General features: G+C 60.1%; 1 protein-coding gene across 1 annotated transcript in view; it reads right to left on the minus strand.

Moving 5' to 3' along the window:
• Positions 1 to 880: 880 nt before the first annotated feature.
• The window catches only part of CUNH4orf50 (chromosome unknown C4orf50 homolog), a 39599-nt gene continuing 16829 nt past the window's right edge, over positions 881 to 23650 (minus strand). Inside the window, 10 exon segments of the mRNA XM_070398590.1 lie at positions 881 to 1129; positions 5673 to 5794; positions 7747 to 7807; positions 10548 to 10730; positions 11910 to 11966; positions 14385 to 14543; positions 16233 to 18686; positions 20131 to 20249; positions 20524 to 20633; positions 20717 to 20934. Coding sequence (XP_070254691.1) covers positions 881 to 1129; positions 5673 to 5794; positions 7747 to 7807; positions 10548 to 10730; positions 11910 to 11966; positions 14385 to 14543; positions 16233 to 18686; positions 20131 to 20249; positions 20524 to 20633; positions 20717 to 20934 — 3732 coding nt within the window.

Here is a 23650-nt window from a genome sequence, read left to right on the forward strand (position 1 = left end):
CCTCGCCCAGGTGTTGAACACCTCACTGGGCCTCAGGGCCTTGCCCAGCCAGCCATGCCTTCCTGGAGCCGGGTAGTACGGGCCCTGCCCTTCGGCACACATCTCGAGGCACACGTGCGACTGACTGCCCGTGATGTGTCTGCGTGTGCCTCTTCCTGGGACAGGGACCGATGTGGACTTGCCTCGCTCCTCCTCGCACCACGCTGCCCGGCAAGTGCTGGGTGTCCACCAATGCTGAAGGAATGACTGATTAGAAAGTTCTGACGGGCTTTTATTGTTTTAAAATGTAAAATATAGAATTACTTCAGTCAAGCCTTTCATCTGGTAGACAAAAATCTTTTGCAATCTGGGGGAGGGGTCCCAGGGGCAGGAAAGTAACAAAACAGTCCTCAGGGCGGACAGTGTTAGGCGCCGTGAGACCAGCCCGGGGCCTCCCGGCCCAGCTCTGCCGACACGCGGGCGAGGCTGCTCTGTCCTGGGGCCGCCGTGCATTGTGGGATACTCAGCAGCATCTTCGGCTTCTTCCCATTAGATGCCAGGAGCAGCTTCCTGGCTGTGACAACACAGACGTCTCCAGACATTACCGAGTCTGCCTCCGGGGGACGGAGTCAGGCCCAGACTGAGACCCCGGGACCAGTCACTGGGCAGGTTTGGGTCCAGTCAACACCCACTTTGCTGCCCCGCATTTGCCAAAGCCAAGCTGCTCCGAATTTGCAAGGCCCATCCGGGGCTCCCCTCGAGCTCTGACAACCACCACAGGCCGCCCAGGCAGGACCACTGGCCGCCGAGCCGGGCTCTGAGGCTGCCGATCTCTCACGGCGCCTCGGAGGCTCCGCGTCCAACACTCACAGCCCGCGGGGCGGCCGGAGCGGCAGCGAGGCTACAGCTCCAGCTCCAGCGGAGACTCGGCGACCCGGGGGCAGCCGCGGACGCTCCGGCTGAGCTCCCGGTGGAAGGCCAGGATCCGGGCGGGGCTCCGCAGCTCGGAGGGCGGGGGGCCGGCGGCCTGGGGGGCAGCGCGGGACACCCCGCCTCTCTCCTGCAGACGCTGCGCTGGGAGTCCCGACGCCTCAGTGGCCACGGCCGGGCGAGGTCCAGGATCAGGCGTCGGCCCTGGAGGCCAGGGAGGCTGGAGGCGAGAGCATCATGAAAGGTCTCTGCTCCCCGCGCCCCTCGGTCCCCCCTTTCCCAAGGGAAGGTGGCGAGGACAGCTACCATGTACCCGGCACTTCCGTGCCTGACCCCAAACACTCCTCACGCCTGAGCTCACGTCCTTCTGGTAAGTTCACTGAGGCCCACACCACCCCCGCAGGGCACAGGGGAGCCAAAGGAGGTGGGGGGGGGTAGGTCTAGCACCCCATATCATTCAGGGGGTGCAGCCCAGACACCTGGTGGGTGGCCCCATGGAGCGGATCCTCCACAAGCTTCCCTGTTCCCAGGGACAAGAGGTGGTGACCTTCCCATCAGGAGGGAGCCACTGCCTCCCGGACACCAACCTCCTGCCCTGCCCTGCCCTGCCCTGCCCTGCCCAGCCCTTCCCTGCCCTTCCCTTCCCTGCCCTGACCAGCCCTGACCAGCCCAGCCCAGCCCTGCCCTGCTCTGCCCAGCCCTGCCCTGCCTTGCCCAGCCCTGCCCTGCCCTGCCCAGCCCTGCCCTGCCTTGCCCAGCCCTGCCCTGCCCTGCCCTGCCCTGCCCAGCCCTGCCCAGCCCTGCCCTGCCCAGCCCTGCCCTGCCCTGCCCTGCCCGGGGTTCTCTCCAATGTGCCATTTCACACGCTCTCATTCAGTCCTCCCAGCAGGCCAGCATCGGGCCCTGGTTACAGATGAGGAAACGGTTACCTGTCTCAGAGACTCCCCATTGCTCACCTAAACTCAGGGAGCTCAGAGGTGGCTGGCTCAATATGCAAGTCCCAGCCCCCCTGATTTCAAAGCCCCGGGCTCTCTAATCTCCACCCGCAGCTATCACACGCATGTGAGCCCTTCACGCTCAGCATCTCCCACTCACCCAGCACCTTCCCTGCTAATGACAGGCGGGCCCACTATGTTCAATAATGAGTCCTACGTATGCCCCTGGCTCAGGCCTCTGAGAGGTGTGGCCACCAGTGATATAGGGAGAATGGAGCAACACTCCCACCCTCCCACCCCGCCACCCTGTGGTCCCAGGAGGCAGTGAGCAGTGAGCAGTGAGCAGGGTTTCCTGCTCAGCGCCCTCCCGTGTCAGGGGAAGCTGCCTGAGAAAGGCAGAGCAGGGAGGAGGGACTGGTGACCAAGGAGCATCCCCTGTGCGCCTCCCCTGGCCCAGTCCCTCCCCTGGGGCTGGGAGGGAGGCCACAGGTGCGGTGGCCCTCCCAGGAGGGAGCCTGATTACACACTGAGGAGGGGAGGCCTGCTGGAGGAGTGGTGTCCGAGCGGGTTTGGGGGCGGGATTCTGTTACCTGCTAAAAACGGAAGTCATTCTGCACAGAACAATGTGTGCATAGAATGTCAACCACCACGTAAGGAGCCTGAACTTCACCTATATTTATAAAAGCCCAGCAACCAAACAGCAGAACGACCAGTCGACCAGTCACTATGACGTGCACTGACCACCAGGGGGCAGATGCTCAACACACGAGCTGGTGGTCAGTGCGCTCCCACAGTGGGAGCAGCCGCTCAGAGGGCGGGCCCACAGCGGCTTGGCTGACCGGGATGAGTGGCGTTCCCACAGTGGGCTGATTCCCATAGGTCACGCCCCCCACCAGTGCATGAATCTGTGCACTGGGCCTCTAGTCTTGCAATAATAATACTAATTTAAATCATCTGAAACCCTGAGTTTATAGGGAGAGGGTGGTATAACATCAGCAATTTCATATGGTTCAACCCATGACGGTGAACATTTGCTGAGCTCTTACGACGTGCCAGACATCGTCCTAAGCAATGTATCCATATGTATCCATTTGCTCTTTAACCAGAAGAGGTAAGTAATATTATACAGATACCCAGATGAAGAAACAGAGGCCCAGAGAGGGTAAGTGACTTGCCCAAGGCCACACAGCTACCAAGGAGGCAGAGCGAGGTTTTGAACCCAGGCTGCATGGCCCCCCAGCCCGCGCTATTCGCCGCTACGGCCTGCTGTTGCCCACGGGGATGGATGAAGGGTCTTCGGTGGGAGACCAACATTTACTCAATCATCAAAAGCTTGCCAGCCCTTTCGGGATATTTTTGTATGTTTTCAGGCTCCCCCGCCTTCCTTTCTTTCTCTCTAAGCTCAACCATAAAACGATGGTGACATGTGACAAATGTAGTTACTGCCCCTCAACTATGACCTCGTTTTGCTCAGAGGCCACCACTCCCCTGGTGTCCTTACTTAACACACTGGGCTTCACCGCAGGAAGCCCCTGCCCAGAGCCCGCCCAGAGCCCTGTCCTCCACGCCCATCACAGCGGACAGAGCCAGGGCTGCGGGGCCTGCGGTGTGGCCGTGAGAATGAGCCTCCTGCATGGCCTTCCAGAGAAACAGCCCAACAGGCCCCTCCCCGTCTAACTGTTCACCGATAAGGCCTTTCTGACGCTGCCTGTGGGCCAGGTGCTCTGTGAACATGGGGTGGGAGCAAAAGGTGCACGTGGACACCTGCCATCGAACTACGAAGAAGCCGGAGTGTCCTGTGGACTTGAAACCAAGTCCAATCAAGGAGGAGTTTTCATCCGTGACGTCCAGTGAGAAGCTTGGAGCCAGGAGTGTTAACACGCTCCTGGGTTCACCATTTATTTCACTTCCGCTCTGACTGCTCCCTCACAGGCTTGCCAGGGGGCTGCCGGCAGAACCCCCTGGAGGAGGCGTTTAGAGTCCCCCTCAGGGAACTCCGGATTGGAGCCTCCAGGGGGCAGGCGCGACCTCTCCTGTCTCCCATCCCCCACCAGTGACGGCCCAGCACCGTCGGGCCACGGGATGACCAGAGCGCCCCTCCAGAGCCAGGTGCCCCGGGGGGAACCCCAGCTCTGCCTCGTACTCTCCGTGTGACCTGGGTCTGTGACCCACCTGCCTGTGCTCCCCCTTCTCCCAGGTCACGTCGAGCTTGTGATGAGAGCCACGCAGTGGGCCAGGTGAGTCCTGGGTGAGCTAACGTGTTGCACACACAGGCCCGGCACCGGGGAGCGCTCAGGAAATGAGGGGGGGAGGCCCTTTCTCCTTCCGTTCTTAGCAGCAGCATCCCTGTGGCCTCTGAGCCTCCCGTCTGCACCTCGCGCTGCGCAGCAGCCACTTTTGATGCTGGCAGCGCCCTCCTCCTCCCCCCCGTAATTCACCCCTCCTCGCCCCTCCTTCTTTGCAGGTGCTGTTCCTTTCTTTGGCTTCTACCTGCCCGAGATAGTACAGGGCAAAGGTCAAATGTCAGAGGTAATTTTCCTGGAAAACGAGCCAAGCTGGGAAGAAGGTCGTATTCCTGGGTGATCAGCCTGTAGACACGTGATTTACAAGGAAAGCCACTGATCAGGGAAAAGGGTTCCGGGTCATCTCAGGACACGTCCCCTGTGCTGGGCAGTACCTCTGTCATGTTCCAGACCCATCCTCAGCCCTGCTTACCTGACTCCACCCTCCTGTCAGCAGCAGCATTAGCCCCGGGCCCCGGTGAGAGGAGTTAGGTGCATGAGGGAACCCGCCCAGCTCCCCCTGAATCACAGCTGGGATTTGAACTCAGGCCTGTCAGACTCCACAGCTCAGAATCGTCAAGTCAGTTTTCTCTGAACACAGAGCTGCTCCGGCTCCGACCGAGCAGGGCATTCTGGACCAAACCTCCAGTAAGTACAACGGGGAGAGCCGAACGAAATATAACAAAAGAGCCGTTTGCACCATCTGAGAGCTCCGGGCGGGGAGTGTGCGGATTTGTGAGACGATCGCCGAAAGCAGGAGAGAAGCCAGGAACAGCTGGCACAGCCCTGGAGGCCACCTGTCCCCGCCACAGCTGAGCAGTGGGAAGCCAAGCAGAGCTCCAGAGGCCACGGGGGAAGGACGCTGATAAACACAACAGGCTTTGCCTAGGATCCTAAAAGGCTATGCCCTAGGAATAAGCGGGGGCAAGAAAGGAAGCAGACCCCCCAAGTACTGAAGCAGCTGACGTGAGGCACGGTCTGCACGGGCCCAGCTGCCTGTCAGAAGCTACAGGAATCCTCTCTGGATAAAGACAATCTCAAGCTCAACCTCAGATTATGATTTTTGCACAAGTTTTCATACACAATGTCCAGCACTCACTGAAAAATAACCAGACACAAAACCCATGATTTAGTAAGAAACACAAATGAGCCTGCCAAGTGTAGCTCAGTGGTTGAGCATTGTCCTGTGCACCAAGAGGTCGTGGTTCTATTCCCAGTCAGGGCCCGTGCCCCAGTGTTGTGGGCTGGATCCCCAGTAGGGGGAGTGCAGGAGGCAGCTGATCGATGATTCTCATTGATGTTTCTATCTCTCTCTCCCTCTTCTTTCCTCTCTCTCTCAAACCAATAAAAACAGACAATAGAAAGAGGTAATGAAAGGAAACCAGTCTTCGTGGTGTTGGCCATTTTCTCCTTCTTGACCTGGGGGTGCATTCACGGGGGTGTGGCGCGCTGAGATGCTCACGGAGCTGCACACAGACGCGTTGTGCCCTCCTCTGTGTGTGTGCTATACCTCCCATGGAAAGTGTATTTAAGAAAGTCCTCTCACCTCCCAAGCATCCAGTCGCGCTGTCGGTGCTGGCCACTCTGCCTCAGTCACGGGCCAGGGCTCTGGACGCCACGGTCTTGAGAGGGCGCTGTCCACTTCAGTGTTCAGGAGGGAGTTCGGAGCTGGAAGAGAACGGTCTCGGTCAAGCCTCAGCCAGAAGTCCACAAAGTCAGCAAGTCCCTGAGCCTCACGCCCGTGACCCAGACCTCTCAGAGGCCTGGGATGCTCCAAGCGCCTCCTCCACACGCCTCTGACGGTTCTGTCATGGTCGTGGGCAGCCTAAACACTGCCTTCCCCTGCCTGGCCCTCCCTGCCTGGCCGCAGGCCCTTCTGCACTGGGACCGGCTCATCTTTATAAACGACACCTGCCTGGGAGCGCACAGCAGCCTCCCAGCAACTCGGAAAGAGTAAGTGACTCAGTCAATCTAGTACCCTTCTTCCTTCCTTCTTTCTTTCTCCTTCCTTTCTTCCTCCCTTCCTTCTTTCCATCTTTCCTTCCTTCCTTCCTTTATTTGTTTATTTAAAATGTGTATTTTATTGATTTTAGAGAGTGGAAGGGAGGATAGAGAAATAACCATCGATTGGTTGCCTCCTGCACACCTGCTATACCCCCTACTGGGGATCAAGCCCACAACCCAGGTATGTGCCCTGACCAGGAATCGAACCGTTGACCTCTTGGATCCTAAGTCAACACTCAACCACTGAGCCAAACCGGCCGGCCCACTTCCTTCTTTTAAGGTTAAGGAAGCTAAGCCCGGACAAGGAAGGAGACTTACACAAATGAATGGCAAAAGCAGGACCACCAAAATCCATGCCCCTCCAACTGTGAAAACAGACCTGCTAAAACCTGAGGACAAAGCTCTCCTCTTGGGTCGGGCACTACACTCCTGAGAAATGTCACATTACCCGCCTTTTGAAGATCAGCGTCTGGGGCTCAGAGAGGTCAATTAACTCATCCAAGATCACCCAGCTGGTAAGAACAGAACCTAGTAATAAGAACGCTCCCTGAGCAGGTCTCAAGCGGAGCTCAGTTACCTGAAGGCAGGGGTCCTCAAACTTTTTAAACAGGGGGCCAGTTCACTGTCCCTCAGACCGTTGGAGGGCCAGACTATAGTTTTAAAAAAAACTATGAACAAATTCCTATGCACACTGCACATATCTTATTTTGAAGTAAAAAACAAAACGGGAACAAATACAATATTTGTATTTGCATGTGGCCCGCGGGCCGTAGTTTGAGGACCCCTGCCTGAAGGTAACACCACCCACACTTCCTCCACGTGTTTAATGAGCACCTTGTAAGAACATAACCCCAATGAAACCCTCAGCGCCCCACGCCTCAGCTGGGAGCACATCGCACTTACACAAGGAACTGCTGTCTGGCCAGGTAGCAGCTTACTTTCCTTGTTAACAGTAAAAACAGCAGAACAAAAAAGCACCCACGTGACCACCTTTGTAAGCAACCATTGTTAGTGTTTCAGTTGCTCTCCTAACCTGTCCATCACACACACACACACACGCACACACACGCCTGTTGCCTCTCGCTTTGAAAGGCTTTTCTTTTTTTTTTTTTTTTTTTTTTTTTTTTTTTTTTTTTTAATATATTTTATTGATTTTTTACAGAGAGGAAGGGAGAGGGATAGAGAGTTAGAAACATCGATGAGAGAGAAACATCGATCAGCTGCCTCCTGCACATCTCCCACTGGGGATGTGCCCGCAACCCAGGTACATGCCCTTGACCGGAATCGAACCTGGGACCCTTGAGTCCGCAGGCCGACGCTCTATCCACTGAGCCAAACCGGTTTCGGCAGGAAAGGCTTTTCATTTTCAGGTGAACAAGGGAAACTGCGGGCTGAGGAACGGGACCATGTTGCCGCGGCAGCATTTTTCTAATCTGTTCTCCTAAGTTGTGAAGCGGGAAGGCAGAGTGCGTAGGGAAGGGAGGGGGAGCAGCTCGGTTCCTCCTGGTCTGCACTGGACATGGGTGTTTTCCTGCCCCCTCTCCTCCCCCACTCCCCTCCCCCGCCTCCCCCGGCAGGTCAGAGCCCAGGGCGGGTCCTACCTGAGCCGCACTGACCTGTCACAGCCTCCGGCTTCTCCGGCTCCAGGGCGGGGTGGCGGCTGGTCTGGAAGAAGAGACATCCCCGCAGTTACCCTGCATGACCCGGAGGGAGCTACACGGTGACTACGGCCAGACAGAGCAGGGCCGGCCTGCAGAGCCCTCCCCGCTTCCTGCCCACGGACCAGCGCTGGGGAGGCCGGGCCAGGCCTGCGCAGGTGCACCTGCCCTCCGCTCACTGGCCAGGTCAGGTGCCCCCCCAGCCCCGCCCTCTCCACCTGCAGGTGGAGGCGCTAACACTTCCTCGCAGGGTTTTGTCAGAACCAAATGAGAACGGAGATCTGCTAACTGCCCCACAAGAGAGGCAGTTCAGGCAGATCAGGGCTCGCCTTAAGGCCCCACCCCCCGCCCGTCCCCCCACATACATTTTGGGGGAATATTCTAAACTTCCTGAAAGGCAGGCGCTAAAGAGAAAAGATTTGCCTGGATCCCTGGAGGCCCAGCCTGGGCTGCTGGTTTGAGGGGCGTGTAGGGCTCTGGGTCTCCCTGCGGAATTTTAAGATGAGCCTCCACTTCTGCAGGCCCGTGTCTAGGTCTTGCTGATTGAGTCCCAGAGGAGAGCGGGACGTTCCCAGGAGGAGAAGGGAAGAGGCAGAGCGGGCGGGAGGAGGCCGAACGGCAGCTTCCTGGCTGCTCACCGCCTCCCGGGGGCTGTGGCCAGAGGACACGCTGCTGGCCCAGCCCTGACTCCCCCAAGGAAGACAAGCTCCGGTTGTGCTCAGTAAACGTTTGTGGGATGAAGTGGCAGAGCCCGGTTTTGTGGTTTGTGGGGGGAACATTGAGGCGCCCCAGGCCATGAAAGTGGGGGTATTCTTGGAGAGCTGAATTGTAAAATAAAGCAAGACGGGTCTGCAGATTCGGTCACCTTAGGAGGGAGTGGAAGCTTATAACTGGCCACGGCCTTTCAAAAGGCCCGGGGGAGACCCCCGGCCCCCGGGGAGACGTGTCCAGGAACAGGGGCACCTCCTCCCAGGAAATAATACATCAGGCTGAGGGCACCTGACGCTCCCTGTCCCCATCCTAGGCTCCCAAGCAACCTCCGATCGTCAACGCTCATCTCTAACAAATGAATGAATGAATGAATGAATGAATGAGCCTGGCCGATGATTCCACTAGAGGGCAGGCCATGCTGACATTTTCCCATCCACCCACTGGACACTTCGGCCTGTGCATCGTCCTGTTTCTCAGAGGAAATGGAGAAATTCGTTTGCGGGTTTATACATCAGTCTCTGTGAATTTGGTCCCTGCAGGTCAGCCTGTGCAATCCCAGCAGCTGTTTCAGTTCTAGGTTCAGAGCCTGCAGGACTGGAGCAGCCCTGGAGGGCGGGGCTCTCCCTGCCCTGACTCCTCCCTCCCAGGTGACTGACTCCTCCTGGGTCTCAGGCCCTGAAACTTGGCTTCAGTTTGCCTCAGTCAACTGCACCAGCCATTCCAACAGCACGCTGACCAAGTCCCTCAAAACTCTCTGGCCCTGAGAGGCGGGAAGAGACCAGCACTGGGCTGGGGTCTCAGGCTGTGGATTCAAAGGCTGCTCTGAACCAAGTCGCCCTGTGGCCCCGAGCAGACCTGAGGTCTCCAGGTCTCCGTCTGCTCCACCGTGTGAGGCTTGGACCAGGGTCAGCGGAGGCTCTCCACAGGCCGTGGGGAAGGACGGATGGAGAAGGTGGGCTTTGCAGAGGCTGGGCTGGGGAGGCGAAGCGGGAGACACAGGCCTGGTGCTCAGCTGCCGAGAGCAGGAGCCAGGAAATCAGGGCTGTTGCGCCCACAGCAGGAGCTGCAATGCACCCGCACACCATTGCTGGCTGGTCCTCCGAATGGGGTTGCACACTTGTGTGTGTGTGAGTGTGTGTGTGTGTGTGTGTGTGTGTGCACATGCAAGCGGGTGTGGGCAGGCTTGGCTGAGCACCCGTGGGTGCTGCGTGCACACGGACGCCAGGCACTGCTGTTCAGAGCCAGGCAGACCCAGGAGCACTGTTACCAGACCTGGGGCAGAACTGGCTTTCATCACCTGCTGCACTACCTGGGGGCTGTGTGACCTTGAGTGAGACTCCCAACCTCTCTGAGCCTGTTTCCTCTTTCACTGACCATTAGGAGAGGAGATCCTCATTCATTTAACTCATGATTTCATTCATTCACCTGAAAACTCCCTGAGCAGCTCCTCTGTGCCAGGTACCAACCAGGGAGACAGGTGACTGTGGAGCAGCTCTGGCCCCAACAGAGAGTGCCAACCAAACTCCCGCCACATCAGGGGGAAAATTCCTCCCATGTTACCCCTCAGGCATAGCCACGTGCCTCGGAGGACAGAGGGAGTGTGGCTAGCTCTGCGGTCTGGGGAATTCAGAGCGAGCTCCCTGGGCAAGGTTGCACTCGAACTGTCCCCGAAGGCTGGATAGGAGGCTGGAGGGAAAACAAGAATCTTGCCAGAGGAAGCAGCACGTGCTAAGGTCCTGAGGCACACGGGAGAGAGCCTTCTGGTGAAGCAATGGCACAGGGCTAGCGTGACACTGAACTCAAGCCGCTGTTTGTGCGTCTGTCTCCTGCATCGTGTGGTGAGCACTTTACGGGGAAGGACGGCCGGACCCCCTTCCCACGCCAGCCCCGAGCACAGGTGCCGGCACAGAGGAGGCATTCAGGGCGCGTTCCCCGTGGCGTCAGTGGGCAGAGGGAGAAAGCGGGGACAGTGCAGGCCAGGCAGGTGGACCGGGTCACTTGCCACAGGCCACACAGGAAGAGGGATAGGGCTGCCTCTGGGAACTGACCTCTGGGACCCCCGCAGCCAGGAAGGTGGCCGCGTACTCGGCCAGCGCCACGTCGTCCACCATGCTGCGCACCGTCTGGCAGAGCAGGCGATCGGCCGGCCCGTGGCGGCACAGCTCCTGCAGCAGGCGCGTGAGCAGGTGGTTCCTGTCCCGGCACTTCTGGACCAGGGAGGCCAGCTTGGCCTGTGGGACGAAGACGCAGCAGGTGGGTCCTCGGACACAGGGCTCCCAGGGGCTGCGGCGTCGGCTCCCTGCTCTGCATCCCCAGCCCTGCCCAGCGCAGCCCTCCCTCTGCCCCTCCCTCCACCCAGAAGCCAGAGTCGTGCTGACAGTTACTGAGTTGACAGCAAGCTGCCTGCGTCCCCTTTCCCTCCACTGCACCCCAGGGGCTCCCACTGCCTTCTGATGGCCCTCCAGATGGGTCAAGGGTGTGGGCTCAGGCTCTGCCCTGACCAGCGACGTGGCCAAGCTTCTCTCTGCACCTCGCCTTGCTCATCTGTACAGTGGGCACCAGGACCAAAGGAGACAGTCCAGGCCAGGCACCCACACAGGGCCAGCCACAGGTCCCAGAGCCCAGCCATTCCTGCCCCCAGCCACCACTGACTCTTAGACCTGCCTGCACCCCTCCAGCCCCATCGTGGCCCGCCCTCCTTCTCCCTCCTGTTCCCGCCACACTGGTCACCCCCAGCCCAACCCCAGAACTTCCTGCTCACTCCTCTGTGGCTCCCACATGTCCCAAGCCCAGAAAAGCTTGACCACCTCTCCAGAGGCCAGCCTGGTGTCACTTCCCCGGGTGTCGCCTCCCCTCAGGCCTCCCCGATGCTCAGGGCGGGCGTCCCTCTGTGCCCTGGCTTCCGGCTTCCGGCTATCCCTGCAGGTAATTTACATTGTGGACCTGCCTTCCACACAGCCTGGGAGCGCCTCAAGGTCAAAGCTGGGCCCTGGCACTGTCTCTGTCATCACTGGGCACCGTGCGGCCCTCGGGACGGATTTGTTACCTGAACGACACGAGTGAGTGACCCTCCCACCATGAAAAGTCTGCACATGTCCGGAGGGTTGACAGGCCTGTCATCCCAAGGGAGGCCCTCCCGGGTGCCCTCCGCTCCGGGGGAGGGGGTGTACCTCCCTCCCATGGTTCAGGGTTGTTGGCCTGTCAGTTTCCCGGCAGCGGTGCCCGGGCGCCCCGTGTAAGACACCCGGGAACGGACCCAGGAGCACGCCGGAGTCAGTGGGAACTGGGAGTGAGCTTTGTCTGTTCTTCCTCCCAGGACTGTCACAGAACAGAGATGGGCCACATCTCTAACGGGAAAATACTGGGCTTTTCTGAAAAGGCCTTCTCTACTGACTGCACACATGCCTTACCTTCAAAGGGGTCACAGCCAAGATTGCCTCATGTTGCTTTTTCTGAAGTTCGTCCACCTGGAAAAGACACGTGTTGACAGGGCTGAGCCGTTGTCCCACAGCCCCTCTCTCCCCCACGGGGGCTCACCCAGGCCGGCTCCTGTCCCCTCCTCTCCCACAGGAATTCTTGGGGGGACGGCCTTTCCCGTCACCTGTCACCTCGGCAGGGTCGGGAGGCAGGGGCGCCCTGAGCACGGGCGAGTGAGGCCCGCGCCAGCTCCGCCACCGCTCCCTTCAGAAAGGAGGCCTTCCCAGGTCCCCACCGGGTGCCGAGTCTCTGGCACCACGTTCAACCTGCGGTTCCCAGCCAGATGCCCGGGGTCCTCCTCCCGGCCCGGCCACTCCCTGGACCTGTGACCTTGTGCGAACTACTCTCTCTGCCTCCGTCTTCCCGTCTGTGGGTGTGGGTGACGTTAGGGCCCATGCAGGGGTGGCTGCAGCCAGGACTCCGTGAACGACTCCTGCGAAGTGCTTAGGACCAGGCCTGGCACCCGGTCAGCACCCAAGGACTGTAAGCCAGGGCTCCCATCCGGCCAGAGGGGCCAGGCACGGAGAGACGCCACCTGGGCCTCCCAGCCCAGCCCAGCCCAGCGCCCGGTGAACCGAGGGGTCCCGGCTGCCTGTGCAGCAGGACGCCCGGCAAGGCCGCCCGAGTGCCTGACCCACAACATCACGGGCCGTGCCACGGTGGGCGTCGAGTTCTTCTCACTCTCTCTCCTGTCCCCGCGAACAAAAGTCCCTCTTCTCCTCCCCACCTCGGATCCCTAAGCACACGCCCGTAATAAGAATGTGTGTGGGGTGTGTGTGAAACCACATGCAGCATGCCTTACATCTTGTGTTGTTTTTTGTTTGTTTGTTTGTTTGTTTTGTTGTTGTTAATCCTCACCCAAGGATATTTTTCCATCGATTTTTAGAGAGTGGAAGAGAGAGGGAAAGACGGAGAGAAACATTGATGTGAGAGAAACACATTGATCGGCTGCCTCCTGCACGCCCCACAATGGGAATAGAGCCTGCAACCCGGGCATGTGCCCTTGACCGGAATCGAACCCGGGACCCTTCATTCCACAGGCAGACGCTCTATCCACTGAGCCAAACTGGCCAGGGCTCATCTTGTTTTTCCATTTGATTTAATATTGTGGTGTTATTTCCATGTCAACACAAATTGATCACGTTCTTTTACAAACTTGCATATTATTTCATCATGAGGCTGAAATATAATTTATTAGCTAATTCTTGTTTATGAAAACGTATATTGTTTCTGCTTCTTTATCTACAGACCAGTGACCACTGTATATGTGTTTTGGCTCCTTTTGGGATATACTCAGGGTGAAAGGCCAGCTCCTAGCGGACTGTCTGACACTGAGAGGCGCTCGATGATGGGCAGGCGTGGGGGAAGCCTTCTGTCTGCTTCCGTTTAGGGGGTGGCCTGACTGGTCGTGAACTGGGTACCGGGCCCTTCCAGTCACAAAGTCAACGAGAAGGACATGAAAAGACAACAGGAGGAGAGAAAACATTTCCAGGTCAGGTATCTAATAAGGGGCTTGTATCTAGGATGCATAACAAATTCTTACAGCTCAACAACAGCAAAGGCAACTACAAAATGCACCGAGGATCTGCATAGACATTTCTCCAAAGACCTACGTGTCTCCAGGAAGCACATTTTAAAAACTGAATGATTACCGCTTTACATGCAGCTGTAAGAAGTCATCAGAGTCCCCGGATATTTCGTATATTTCATATATTTCCCTGGTTTCCCCTGAAGGGAGCATTTTGCAACCAAATAATGTCAGTTCCATTATATTGATACACTCCGCCAGCTTTACTCAGGTTTCTCCAGTTTAACTTGTACTTGTGTGTGTGTCTGTCTGTCTCTCTGTGTGTGTCTGTCTGCCTCTGTATGTGTGTGTCTGTGTGTGTCTATCTATGTCTGTGTATATGTGTATATCTCTGTGTGTGTATGTCTGTGTGTATGTGTGTTTGTGTATATGTCTGTGTCTCTGTGTGTCTCTGTGTGTGTATGTCTGTGTGTATGTGTGTTTGTGTCTGTGTGTGTGTTTGTGTCTATGTGTGTCTGTGTATCTGTGTATATGTGTATGTCTGTATGTGTATGTGTGTTTGTGTCTGTGTGTCTGTGTGTATCTGTGTCTGTGTACCGAGCTCTGTACAGTTTTATCACCTGTGAAGCTTCACGTCTCCCCGACACAGACAGGTCCCTGAATAGGTCCGAAGCCACAGGATCTGTGTTCTTTTTAGAATGAACAGGTGAGCTGGATGAAGTTTTTCTCTCTATGCTGCCCTGTGCTTTGTAAATCTAATAAATACTGACCAGTTGCTGGAAATGGCCAGTGAGGTCTGACCTGGTTCCTTTTTCCGTTCTCAAAACTTCCCAGAGGGTGGGGCCACCGGTTTACGAGAGAGGCCGCCCTGCCCGCCTACCTGGCCCTGGAGCTGGTCCCGGCGACGGAGGGCCTGGTCGCGGGCGGACGCCTGGTCCCGGAGCTGGCACTGCAGGGTCAGCACCTGGTGGCGGAGCCGCCGGACACGCAGCCTGAGGTCCTCCTCCGGGCTCTCGGCGTTGGCCTCGGCGTCGTGGGGCTGCGGGACACAGACTCAGTGACAGGCTTAGTTACCTTCCCAGCAATTTGCCTTCACAAATGCATCTCTTGTTGCTGATCCTCACCCGAGAATAATGTTTCCAGTGATTTTCAGAGAGAGTGGAAGGGAAGGGAAAAGAGAGAGAGACACACACCCACAACGATGTGAGACAGACACATCTATGGGTTGCCTCCCGGACATGCCCCACCTGGGACTGGGGATCACACCTGCAACCTAGGTGTGTGCCCATGACCGGGACTCAAACCCAAGCCCCTTCAGTGCTCGGGCCCATGCTCTAACCACTGGGCCACCGCGGGCAGGGCAATGTTTTTTCTGCTCACGTTTTCTGAACAGTTAAAACTTTGAGAAAATAAAGGAGCAGAAATCACTCCTAATCCCATGAGCCAGTGTCACCGTCGTCATTACTCAGGTGTCTTCCTCCCCTCTGCTCTGTGCTTTACACACGCACTCATGTGGGCGTGAGTGTGCGGCCCGTGGCGGCTTCTCCGGGTGGATGTCGGGGGCAGGTCTGGGAAACTGAGGTCTGACAATAACATCTTAAAACATTATTTTCAAAACAATCTCTTTCACCCGTATTTAAAAAAAAAAAAAAAAACACGGGAGACAGCACGGCATTTCGGAGTCTGATTTAAAGCAGACTCCGAAGCACAGGGTGGTGAGTGGAGTTTCACGTTCAAACCCGATTGTGAGAGGCTCATCACAGGGACGCTTCATAGCGCATTTACATCCAACAGAAGATACTGCATTTTAAACAGTTTTCTTTTAAAAATATATTTTTTATTGACTTCAGAGAAAAAGGGAGAGGGGGAGAGAGATAGAAACATCAATGATGAGAGAGAATCATTGATCGGCTGTCGAGCCCGCAACCCCGGTACGTGCCCTGACCGGGAATCGAACCCCGATCTCCTGGTTCATAGGTGAGCCATGCGGCCGGGCAAAGCAGTCCCTCACACTGTGGGCCCAACGCCAGCAGCTTTCCTGGGTGTCGCAGGGGATTTCAGGGGTCGGGAGGGAGAGGGAGGCGGTGGGAACTGTGGCTAAGCGATGGGGATGCTGCTGCCCCCAGTGGCCTGGCGTCTACATTTTTATTTTTAGAGCATTTATGCAGACACCCAGGTGTGCACATACACACACGCATGCCCACATATCTGTTCTTCTTTCCTGTGTTTATATATATATTTATTGATTTCAGAGAGGAAGGAGGAAGGATAGAGAGATATAGAAACATCAATGATGAGAGAGAATCATTGATTGGCTGCCTCCTGCACGCCCCCTACTGGGGATTGAGCCCGCAAACCAGGCATGTGCCCTTGACCGGAATCAAACCCGGGACCCTTCAGTTCGCAGACCGACGCTCTACCCACTGAGCCAAACTGGCCAGGACTATTTTTTTTGTAAAATTCGGTCTATATCTTTGTGCCTTTGCTCCCTTTGGCCACGCCGGAGCACCCGTCCATGTGACGAGAGAATGCTGAGAGACTCGTGCACGCGGTTCTGTGGCCTGCGGATGCTCAGGTTAGCCTGGGACGCCGCTCACTGACTCCCCGGGGCCTGTGTCCTCTCACCTGGTCTCCTCTCCGAGCTGCGGGAGGGCGGCATGCGTGAGGGGGTGGGCAGCAGTCTAGAACATTAGCAAGAGGAGATGAGGCAGCTACGCAGTCAGCCTACCTGGTGGCCGCTGCCCAGGGGCCTCAGCGCCGTCCCTGGGCCTGCAGAACGCCGAGGTCCTTCCTCCTCTCTCCCCAGCTGTGCCTCTTTCACTCCCATCCCGTGGAGGTCTCCTCGCAGGGCACCGGACACATCAGCCCTTCTCCCGGCTGGCGACGGAGTGGCCGCCCCGGCTCCGCACCTGGGACTCTCTGTGCCCGAGGAAGGGCCCATCCTCTCTCCGGGCAGACCCGGGTCCTCCTCCCAGGGTGGCCCGTGGACTCGCGCGGTCAGCGGCTCTGACGGTGGACTTGTCTGCACCGCCCTTTCTACAGTCCCCACCTTGTCCACAGGCCCCACCTTGTCCACAGCCCTCACCTTGTCCACCGCCTCCTGGCTTTCTCCCTGGGGGCGCTGCTCTGCTCCCCCCGGATGCCCCGCATCTGAGCTCACCCCCAGGGCCACCTCCCTCTCCAGGACCCGGATCCTGCGCAGAAGGTGCACGTTCTCCCCGCGAAGGGCCCCGATCATGTCCTCTATTCCCAGCACCACGTCCTTGACCAGCTCTCTGTAGCCCAGCCCGAGCTCCGAGATCAGCGCCTTGAGCTCCCGGTTCTCCTGGGCAGTGCCCTGCATGAGGCCGCGGCAGTGCCGGGCGCCCTCGGACACGGCCGTCTGCAGCCGGCCCAGGCCCCGCCGCAGGCTTTCCTTCTCCTCCTCCAGCTCGGAGATCTTGCGGTAGCTCCTCGCGTTGCAGTCTTCCAGGTCGGCGATGAGCTGCAGGTACTGGTCCAGCTCCCTCCGCAGGCGGGAGATGTCGCCCCGCAGCACGCCGTTGTCCCGCTCGAGCCCGGACACTTTGCTCGCCTGCCGCTCGCTCTGCGTCCGGAGGGCCCGGATCTTTCGATGGCATCTCTCTTGGTCTCGCTGAAGTCGGAGGTTGTCGTGTAAAACTCGACTTCTCTCCTCCTTCAGTCCGGAGACGAGCTGACGAAACCGCCTCCTGGCTCTCTCCAGGGCTCTTGGCGGCGGACGGGGGCTCTGGCCCAGCTCCGAGGGCCCCCCTGGGCCGGGGCGCAGGTCCCCCAAATCAGGCCCCACCCCTGGGAGAACTTGGCCGGTTCCCAGGGCCTCGGTCTCTCCCGGCCTAACGTCTTCACGACTCTCCTTGGGGTCTGCTTCCTTCGCAAGACACGTCTCTAAAACCTCTGCGTGCTCCCGGCCACCGCGCCCTCTCCCGGCAAAGCTCCCGTCCTCTCCCCTCAGTGGGGACACCCCGCGCCCCCAACCTCCGCTCCCCCGCCGCAGGACCGACAGCTGCTGAAAGCAGGCCTCCATCTCCTCTGCGAATGCATCTATGGTGAGCGCAGGCCCGTCCTGTCCTTCATGTGGGGGCCTGGGGGGCCTGGTGGGTTGGGGTCCCTCGGGCAGGAAGGCCCATGTGGGGGACAGCAGCAAACTGCCCTCTCCCACCAGGAAGAGGGTGTCCTCCTCCCCCGACTCCTGGGAGCCTACACCGGACCCTTCCAGAGACAGCGGCTTCTCCTCCAGCCCGGGCCCCCCATCCCCGGGGGGTTCCTCCAGCAGCAGCAGGGCAGGTGCAGCCCACCCAGAGCTGTCCTCGTGGCCCTGGGGGCTCCTGGGGGCCCCGTCCTCCGCGAGGAGGAGGAGCTGAGGGCCGGGTGGAGACGGCCCTTTGGCACCGGGAGCCTGGAAGGAGGCGGCTGCGGAGGCCTCTTCCTCCTCCTCCTCCTCGGATGGAAACCCTCCCAGGAGGCCCCAGACGTGCCCTTCTGTCCGCTGCCTCCTGCCCAGGGACAAGGGACCCTCCGTGGACATGTTGGCCTCCCCCTGCAGAAGAGGCACAGGGAGGTCCCGCCTGGGCCGAGGGCAGGAGGCGGCAGCCTGGGGTCCGGAAGCCCCGAGTGCGTCCTGTAGGCCTCCTAGGGCGCCAGCATCATCCTCCAAGCTGGGGTCCTCCTGGCTTTCCCCGAGGTCCTCCTCCTTCCTGCCCCGCGTCCTCCTCGCCCCCGACACCTCCGCTCTCCACTCGGGGGCTCCTCCCCCCTCCTCCCAAGGGCCGCTCAGATGGCTGGGCCCTGTCTCAGGAAAGCGGTGGTGGGGGATCTGTGGGGCCTCCCAGCAGAGGGGGGCACCATGGCTCCTTGTCGGGGGGTGGTCCATGGCTCGAGGAGTAGGCAGGGGCCCGGTGTCCAGCCCCTGTTGGATTTGGGGATCTTCTGGAAACACCGCCTGGAGCAGCAGGGCAGCGGGGCCCCCGGCGGGCCCCCAGGGAGGGAGCACAGACGTCTGCACCAGGAGGAGGGACTCCTGGGCCGGGGCGGCTGCTGGCCTCTGTGCGGAGATCCAGGCCAGCTCCTCGGGGAGGAGGGAGGCGTCGGCGCTCTGCCCCGAGGGGCAGCCACAGAGCAGGAGGAGAGTCTGTCCGTACAGGGCGGGCTCAGCCGGAGCAGGCTAGGAGGGAAGAGATGAGGCGGGTGGGAAACAGCCCCTCTGACACGTACCCCCCTCTGTCCCTATCTCCTCATGTCCCGGGGCCTCCACACCAGCCACATAGGCCTCCCTAACGCACCCCAGGGCCTTTGCACCTGCTCTTCCCTCTGCCCAGAATGTCCTTCACCCAGAGCCCTCCTGGCTCACCTCGCGCTCCGTTCACATCTCACCTCACAAGGTGCTTCCTCAGAAGGGCCTCCCCGAGTACACCCACTCTCTGCCCACTGAAGCCGCTTTCTCCCTGCACGACACCCCACCCCCACCCCGTTACAGTCTGTGTGCGAGGGTGACACTCCTCTATCGCCCCGCCCTGTCCAGTGCAGTGGCCACGGGCCTCACGGGGCTTTTCAAATGGGAAACGAAATGAAAGTCAGCGTTCGGTTCTGTGGTCACAGCGGCCCGTGTCGCTGCTCAGCCCCGTGTGGTCTGCACAGCAAGGGTGCAGAACGGGGCAGCGCCCGGAGGTTCTGGGGCAGCGGGTGTAGACTGCTCCCCGAGGCAGGGACCCTGGCCTGGAAGTGCCGGCACATAGGGCTCCATCGATACCTTTAAATGCATTTTCACAGTCTTTATTCAGTACGTTTTCCAGAGAAGAGGACTGGCCCCGCTCACAGAACTGACCCGGCTGGGCTGGGCCTCGGCCTGCAGGGAGGGAGGGGCCCTCGGGCTCACAGGTGACCACGGCCGCCCCGCCCACGGCCTGGCCAGTCTTCCCACCTACACCCCTGCGCCGCCCATCCCTGTCCACCTGTCTAACTCCATCCTCCGCCTGGATGGAGCCGGGGGCCAGTTTCTCCATGAAGCCCTCCCAACCCACAGGGTGGCTCAGGGTGTGCCAGCACACACACACACACACACGCACATATGCACACACGCACATACATGTGCACACGCACGCACATGCACGCAGCACCTCGGGGCAGGGCGTGAAGGAATGAAGAAGCAGGGAAGACCCTCTGCTGAGCCCCAGAACCTGCCAGGCCGAGCGGCCTGAGCCCTGCTCGCGTGCCCCTGCCTCTCATTTGTGAGAAACGCTGGGCCTCAAAGCGAGCCAGGCAGGGCTGGGGAGGGGCGGGGGTTGGCTCCTGACCCTCGGGGCACAAGTGGGCGGAATGTGGGCTGCAGAACCAGAGCTCAGGTCCAGCCCAGGGCTGTGTGGCCTTGGGGGTCACAGCTCTTGGGGTCCCAGAGCCCTCCTCTGCAGAACAGGGGCGTGGCTCCTGCCTCACAGCCCTGGGCTGGACCCTGCTCGGAAGTTTCCCTGGGATGAGGCATGACAGGTGGCAGCTGGGCCTGGCACAGCTGGGGGTCTTTACCCCCCTCCTCCCACCTCCCGCATGGAGAGCACACACAGGGGCTGGTCAGACCCAGCTGGACCCTGGGCACACAGGAGCCTCTGCCTTACCCGTCCACGGTCAGGAGCCACCAGCTCTCCCAGGAGCGTCTCCAGGCCGGGCACCAGCTCCAAGGGGCCTCGTCCAGCCTCGACGCCGCCCCAGGCGCAGGGCCCCTCGGCAGGGGGTCCTGGGGAGGAACAGGACCCCAGAGTTAGAAGGACCCTCCTAGGACCCTGCCCAGGATTGTCGCCAGTGGCCCTGCCCCTGCTGCCGGCGCTGGTGGCACTGCCCTCTGACTCACACCCTTCCCATCCTGAAGGCCTGTGAAGGCCTGAAGATCACCATCGCCCTCCAGTGGGTCTGGGTCTGGCAGCCACTTCTAACCACAGAGCTCGTGTGGGTGACACAATCCACGACACCTTCCTCCCGGCTCCCTCATGGCCACACGGTCGCCACCCCACCTCCAGCCCCCACAGTCAGGGTGCAGACCAAGGAGCCGACTCCTGGGCTCCCAGCAGGCAGACCTGTGCCTTCCAAGGACGACTTTGACCTTGTTTGCTGGTCAGCACGGCTCCCGGAAAGGGGACAGAAGGGGAGTGGGCCTTGGGGTGAGCGGCTGATGGGTACACATGACCCCTCCTGTGGACACCTCACCTGGCCTTGGGGGACTGTGCGGAAACCACAGACACCAGGGGGACCGGTGGCTCTGGGGCTGCCGGGAGCAGCAGCGTAGGGACCTGGAAGCTGTGGCTGAGACTGTCATCAGGGACATAGGTTCCCGTCGGGGACAAGGGGTTGCTAAAGCCAGCAGCTCCCAGGCCTGGCACCTGGCGGTCACTGGGGCGGGGGTGGGGACAGAAGAGCTCGGCCTTCTGGGGGGACAATCGCCTGAGAGGCCTGAGAGGCCTGAGAGGCTGCGGCCCGTGCTGGCAGGCGTGTCATGGGCACTGCAGGCTCTGACCCCTTCACCAGCCACGTGACACTGAGCAGGGTCGCCACCTCTCTGAGCCCCGGCTTCCTATCTGCAGTCGGAACGGCACCCTGCATCATCAGGGTGCTGTAAGTGAGCTAGCCCGGTGGTGGGTGCTCCACGCATACCTGCTCCCACATACCTGCGGAGGCGTGTGGTCCCGGGGCCCCGTGGGGGTGGGGAGGTGTCTGCCAGCCTGGGTGTCCGCCGGCCTCCGGCGCCTCCTCCCAGGGCAGGAGCAGCCACTCGTCCTGGACACGGCCCCAGGCGTCCTTCAGGAAGACACGGAATCAAGAGCTGAGTGTCCATCCAAGCCGGTCCCCGTGCGTCCCTCCAACGGATGCGGTGGGAACCCAGGGGAAACTGAGGCTCAGGGAGCAGAGGCCCATGGCCTGGCCTGCAGCTGTGTCCTGTGCAGCCCTGTCCCGTGTAGCCCTGTCCCATGCAGCCCTGTCCCATGCAGCCCTGTCCCGTGTAGCCCTGTCCCGTGCAGCCCTATCCCATGCAGCCCTGTCCCGTGTAGCCTGTCCCGTGTAGCCTGTCCCGTGTAGCCCTGTCCCATGCAGCCCTGTCCCGTGTAGTCTGTCCCAAGTAGCCTGTCTTGTGCAGCCCTGACCCGTGCAGCCCTGTCCCATGTAGCCCTGTCCCATGCAGCCCTGTCCCATGCAGCCCTGTCCCATGTAGCCCTGACCCGTGTAGCCCTGTCCCGTGTAGCCCTGTCCCATGCAGCCCTGTCCCATGCAGCCCTGTCCCATGTAGCCCTGTCCCATGTAGCCTGTCCCGTGCAGCCCTGTCCCGTGTAGCCCTGTCACGTGTAGCCTGTCCCATGCAGACCTGTCCCGTGTAGCCCTGTCCCATACAGCCGTGTCCCATGCAGCCCTGTCCCGTGTAGCCCTGACCCGTGTAGCCCTGTCCCATGTAGCCCTGTCCCATGCAGCCATGTCCCGTGCAGCCCTGTCCCATGCAGCCCTGTCCCATGTAGCCCTGTCCCGTGCAGCCCTGTCCCGTGCAGCCCTGTCCCATGTAGCCCTGTCCCATGTAGCCTGTCCCGTGTAGCCCTGTCCCGTGCAGCCCTGTCCCGTGTAGCCCTGTCCCGTGTAGCCTATCCCATGCAGCCCTGTCCCATGCAGCCCTGTCCCGTGTAGCCTGTCCCATGCAGACCTGTCCCGTGTAGCCCTGTCCCATGCAGCCCTGTCCCGTGTAGCCTGTCCCATGCAGCCCTGTCCCATGCAGCCCTGTCCCGTGCAGCCCTGTCCCGTGCAGCCCTGTCCCGTGTAGCCCTGTCCCATGCAGCCCTGTCCCATGCAGCCCTGTCCCGTGCAGCCCTGTCCCATGTAGCCCTGTCCCATGCAGCCCTGTCCCGTGCATCCCTGTCCCGTGTAGCCTGTCCCATGCAGCCCTGTCCCATGCAGCCCTGTCCCGTGTAGCCTGTCCCATGCAGACCTGTCCCGTGTAGCCCTGTCCCATGCAGCCCTGTCCCGTGTAGCCTGTCCCATGCAGCCCTGTCCCATGCAGCCCTGTCCCGTGCAGCCCTGTCCCATGTAGCCCTGTCCCGTGCAGCCCTGTCCCGTGCAGCCCTGTCCCGTGTAGCCTGTCCCATGCAGCCCTGTCCCATGCAGCCCTGTCCCGTGTAGCCTGTCCCATGCAGACCTGTCCCGTGTAGCCCTGTCCCATGCAGCCGTGTCCCATGCAGCCCTGTCCCGTGTAGCCCTGTCCCATGCAGCCCTGTCCCGTGTAGCCCTGTCCCGTGTGGCCCTGTCCCGTGTAGCCCTGTCCCGTGTAGCCCTGTCCCGTGTGGCCCTGTCCCGTGTAGCCCTGTCCCATGCAGCCCTGTCCCATATAGCCCGTCCCATGCAGCCTGTCCTGTGCAGCCCTGTCCCGTGTAGCCCTGTCCTGTGCAGCCGTGTCCCATGTAGCCATGTCCCATGTAGGCGTGTCCCATGTAGGTGTGACCTGTGTAGCCTGTCCCGGCTCCTGGCCCTACAGCCCTAACTGCCTCCTGTTAGCACCCAGGCTCCGTTTCATAGACAACTAGGGGCTTGTCTGCCACCCAGGATGCCTCTGGGCTCTAGTCCCCTCTCCCTCCTATCCCCACTGTGTCCCACCAGGGGCTCTGGGCAGTCCTGTCCCTCAAATGCCAGCAAGTCCAGATGCTACAGCCAATGGCCTTGGGCGGCGAGGCACCCCCTGCCGGGCACTATAACACAGCGCCTTCTCGCGGCTGCAGGGGAGGCATGGGGGCGCAGAAGACTCAGCTCTGACCACCACCCACGTGCCCTGCCCCCGGCTACTGCTAACCCGTCCTAACAATGCTGTCTGCTAAACCTCTGCCCACACCAGACCTGAGGTCCTTCTGGAGGGGAACTTGGCTCCATCCGGTCTGCACCCTCCCCTTAGCCGAGCACACAGTAGGTGCTTAACTCATGTGTGATAGCCAGATGCGGAGGCAGACCCTGCAGACAGGCAGGTGTTTAGACTCCCTAGTGCATCTATGGGAAAACATTTACCAAGTCCCCACGATGTGCCAGGGGCCGTTCCAGATGAGGGGAACGGAAGTGAACAGGCACTGCCCCCCACCTGTCCCCCGGGTGCTGCCCTCTCCCCGCAGACCCTGCATC

This window comes from Myotis yumanensis, unplaced genomic scaffold (assembly GCF_028538775.1).
Source record: "Myotis yumanensis isolate MYYU_CA2020_CCGP unplaced genomic scaffold, mMyoYum1.0.hap1 SCAF_1, whole genome shotgun sequence".
Taxonomy (NCBI): Eukaryota; Metazoa; Chordata; class Mammalia; order Chiroptera; family Vespertilionidae; genus Myotis; species Myotis yumanensis.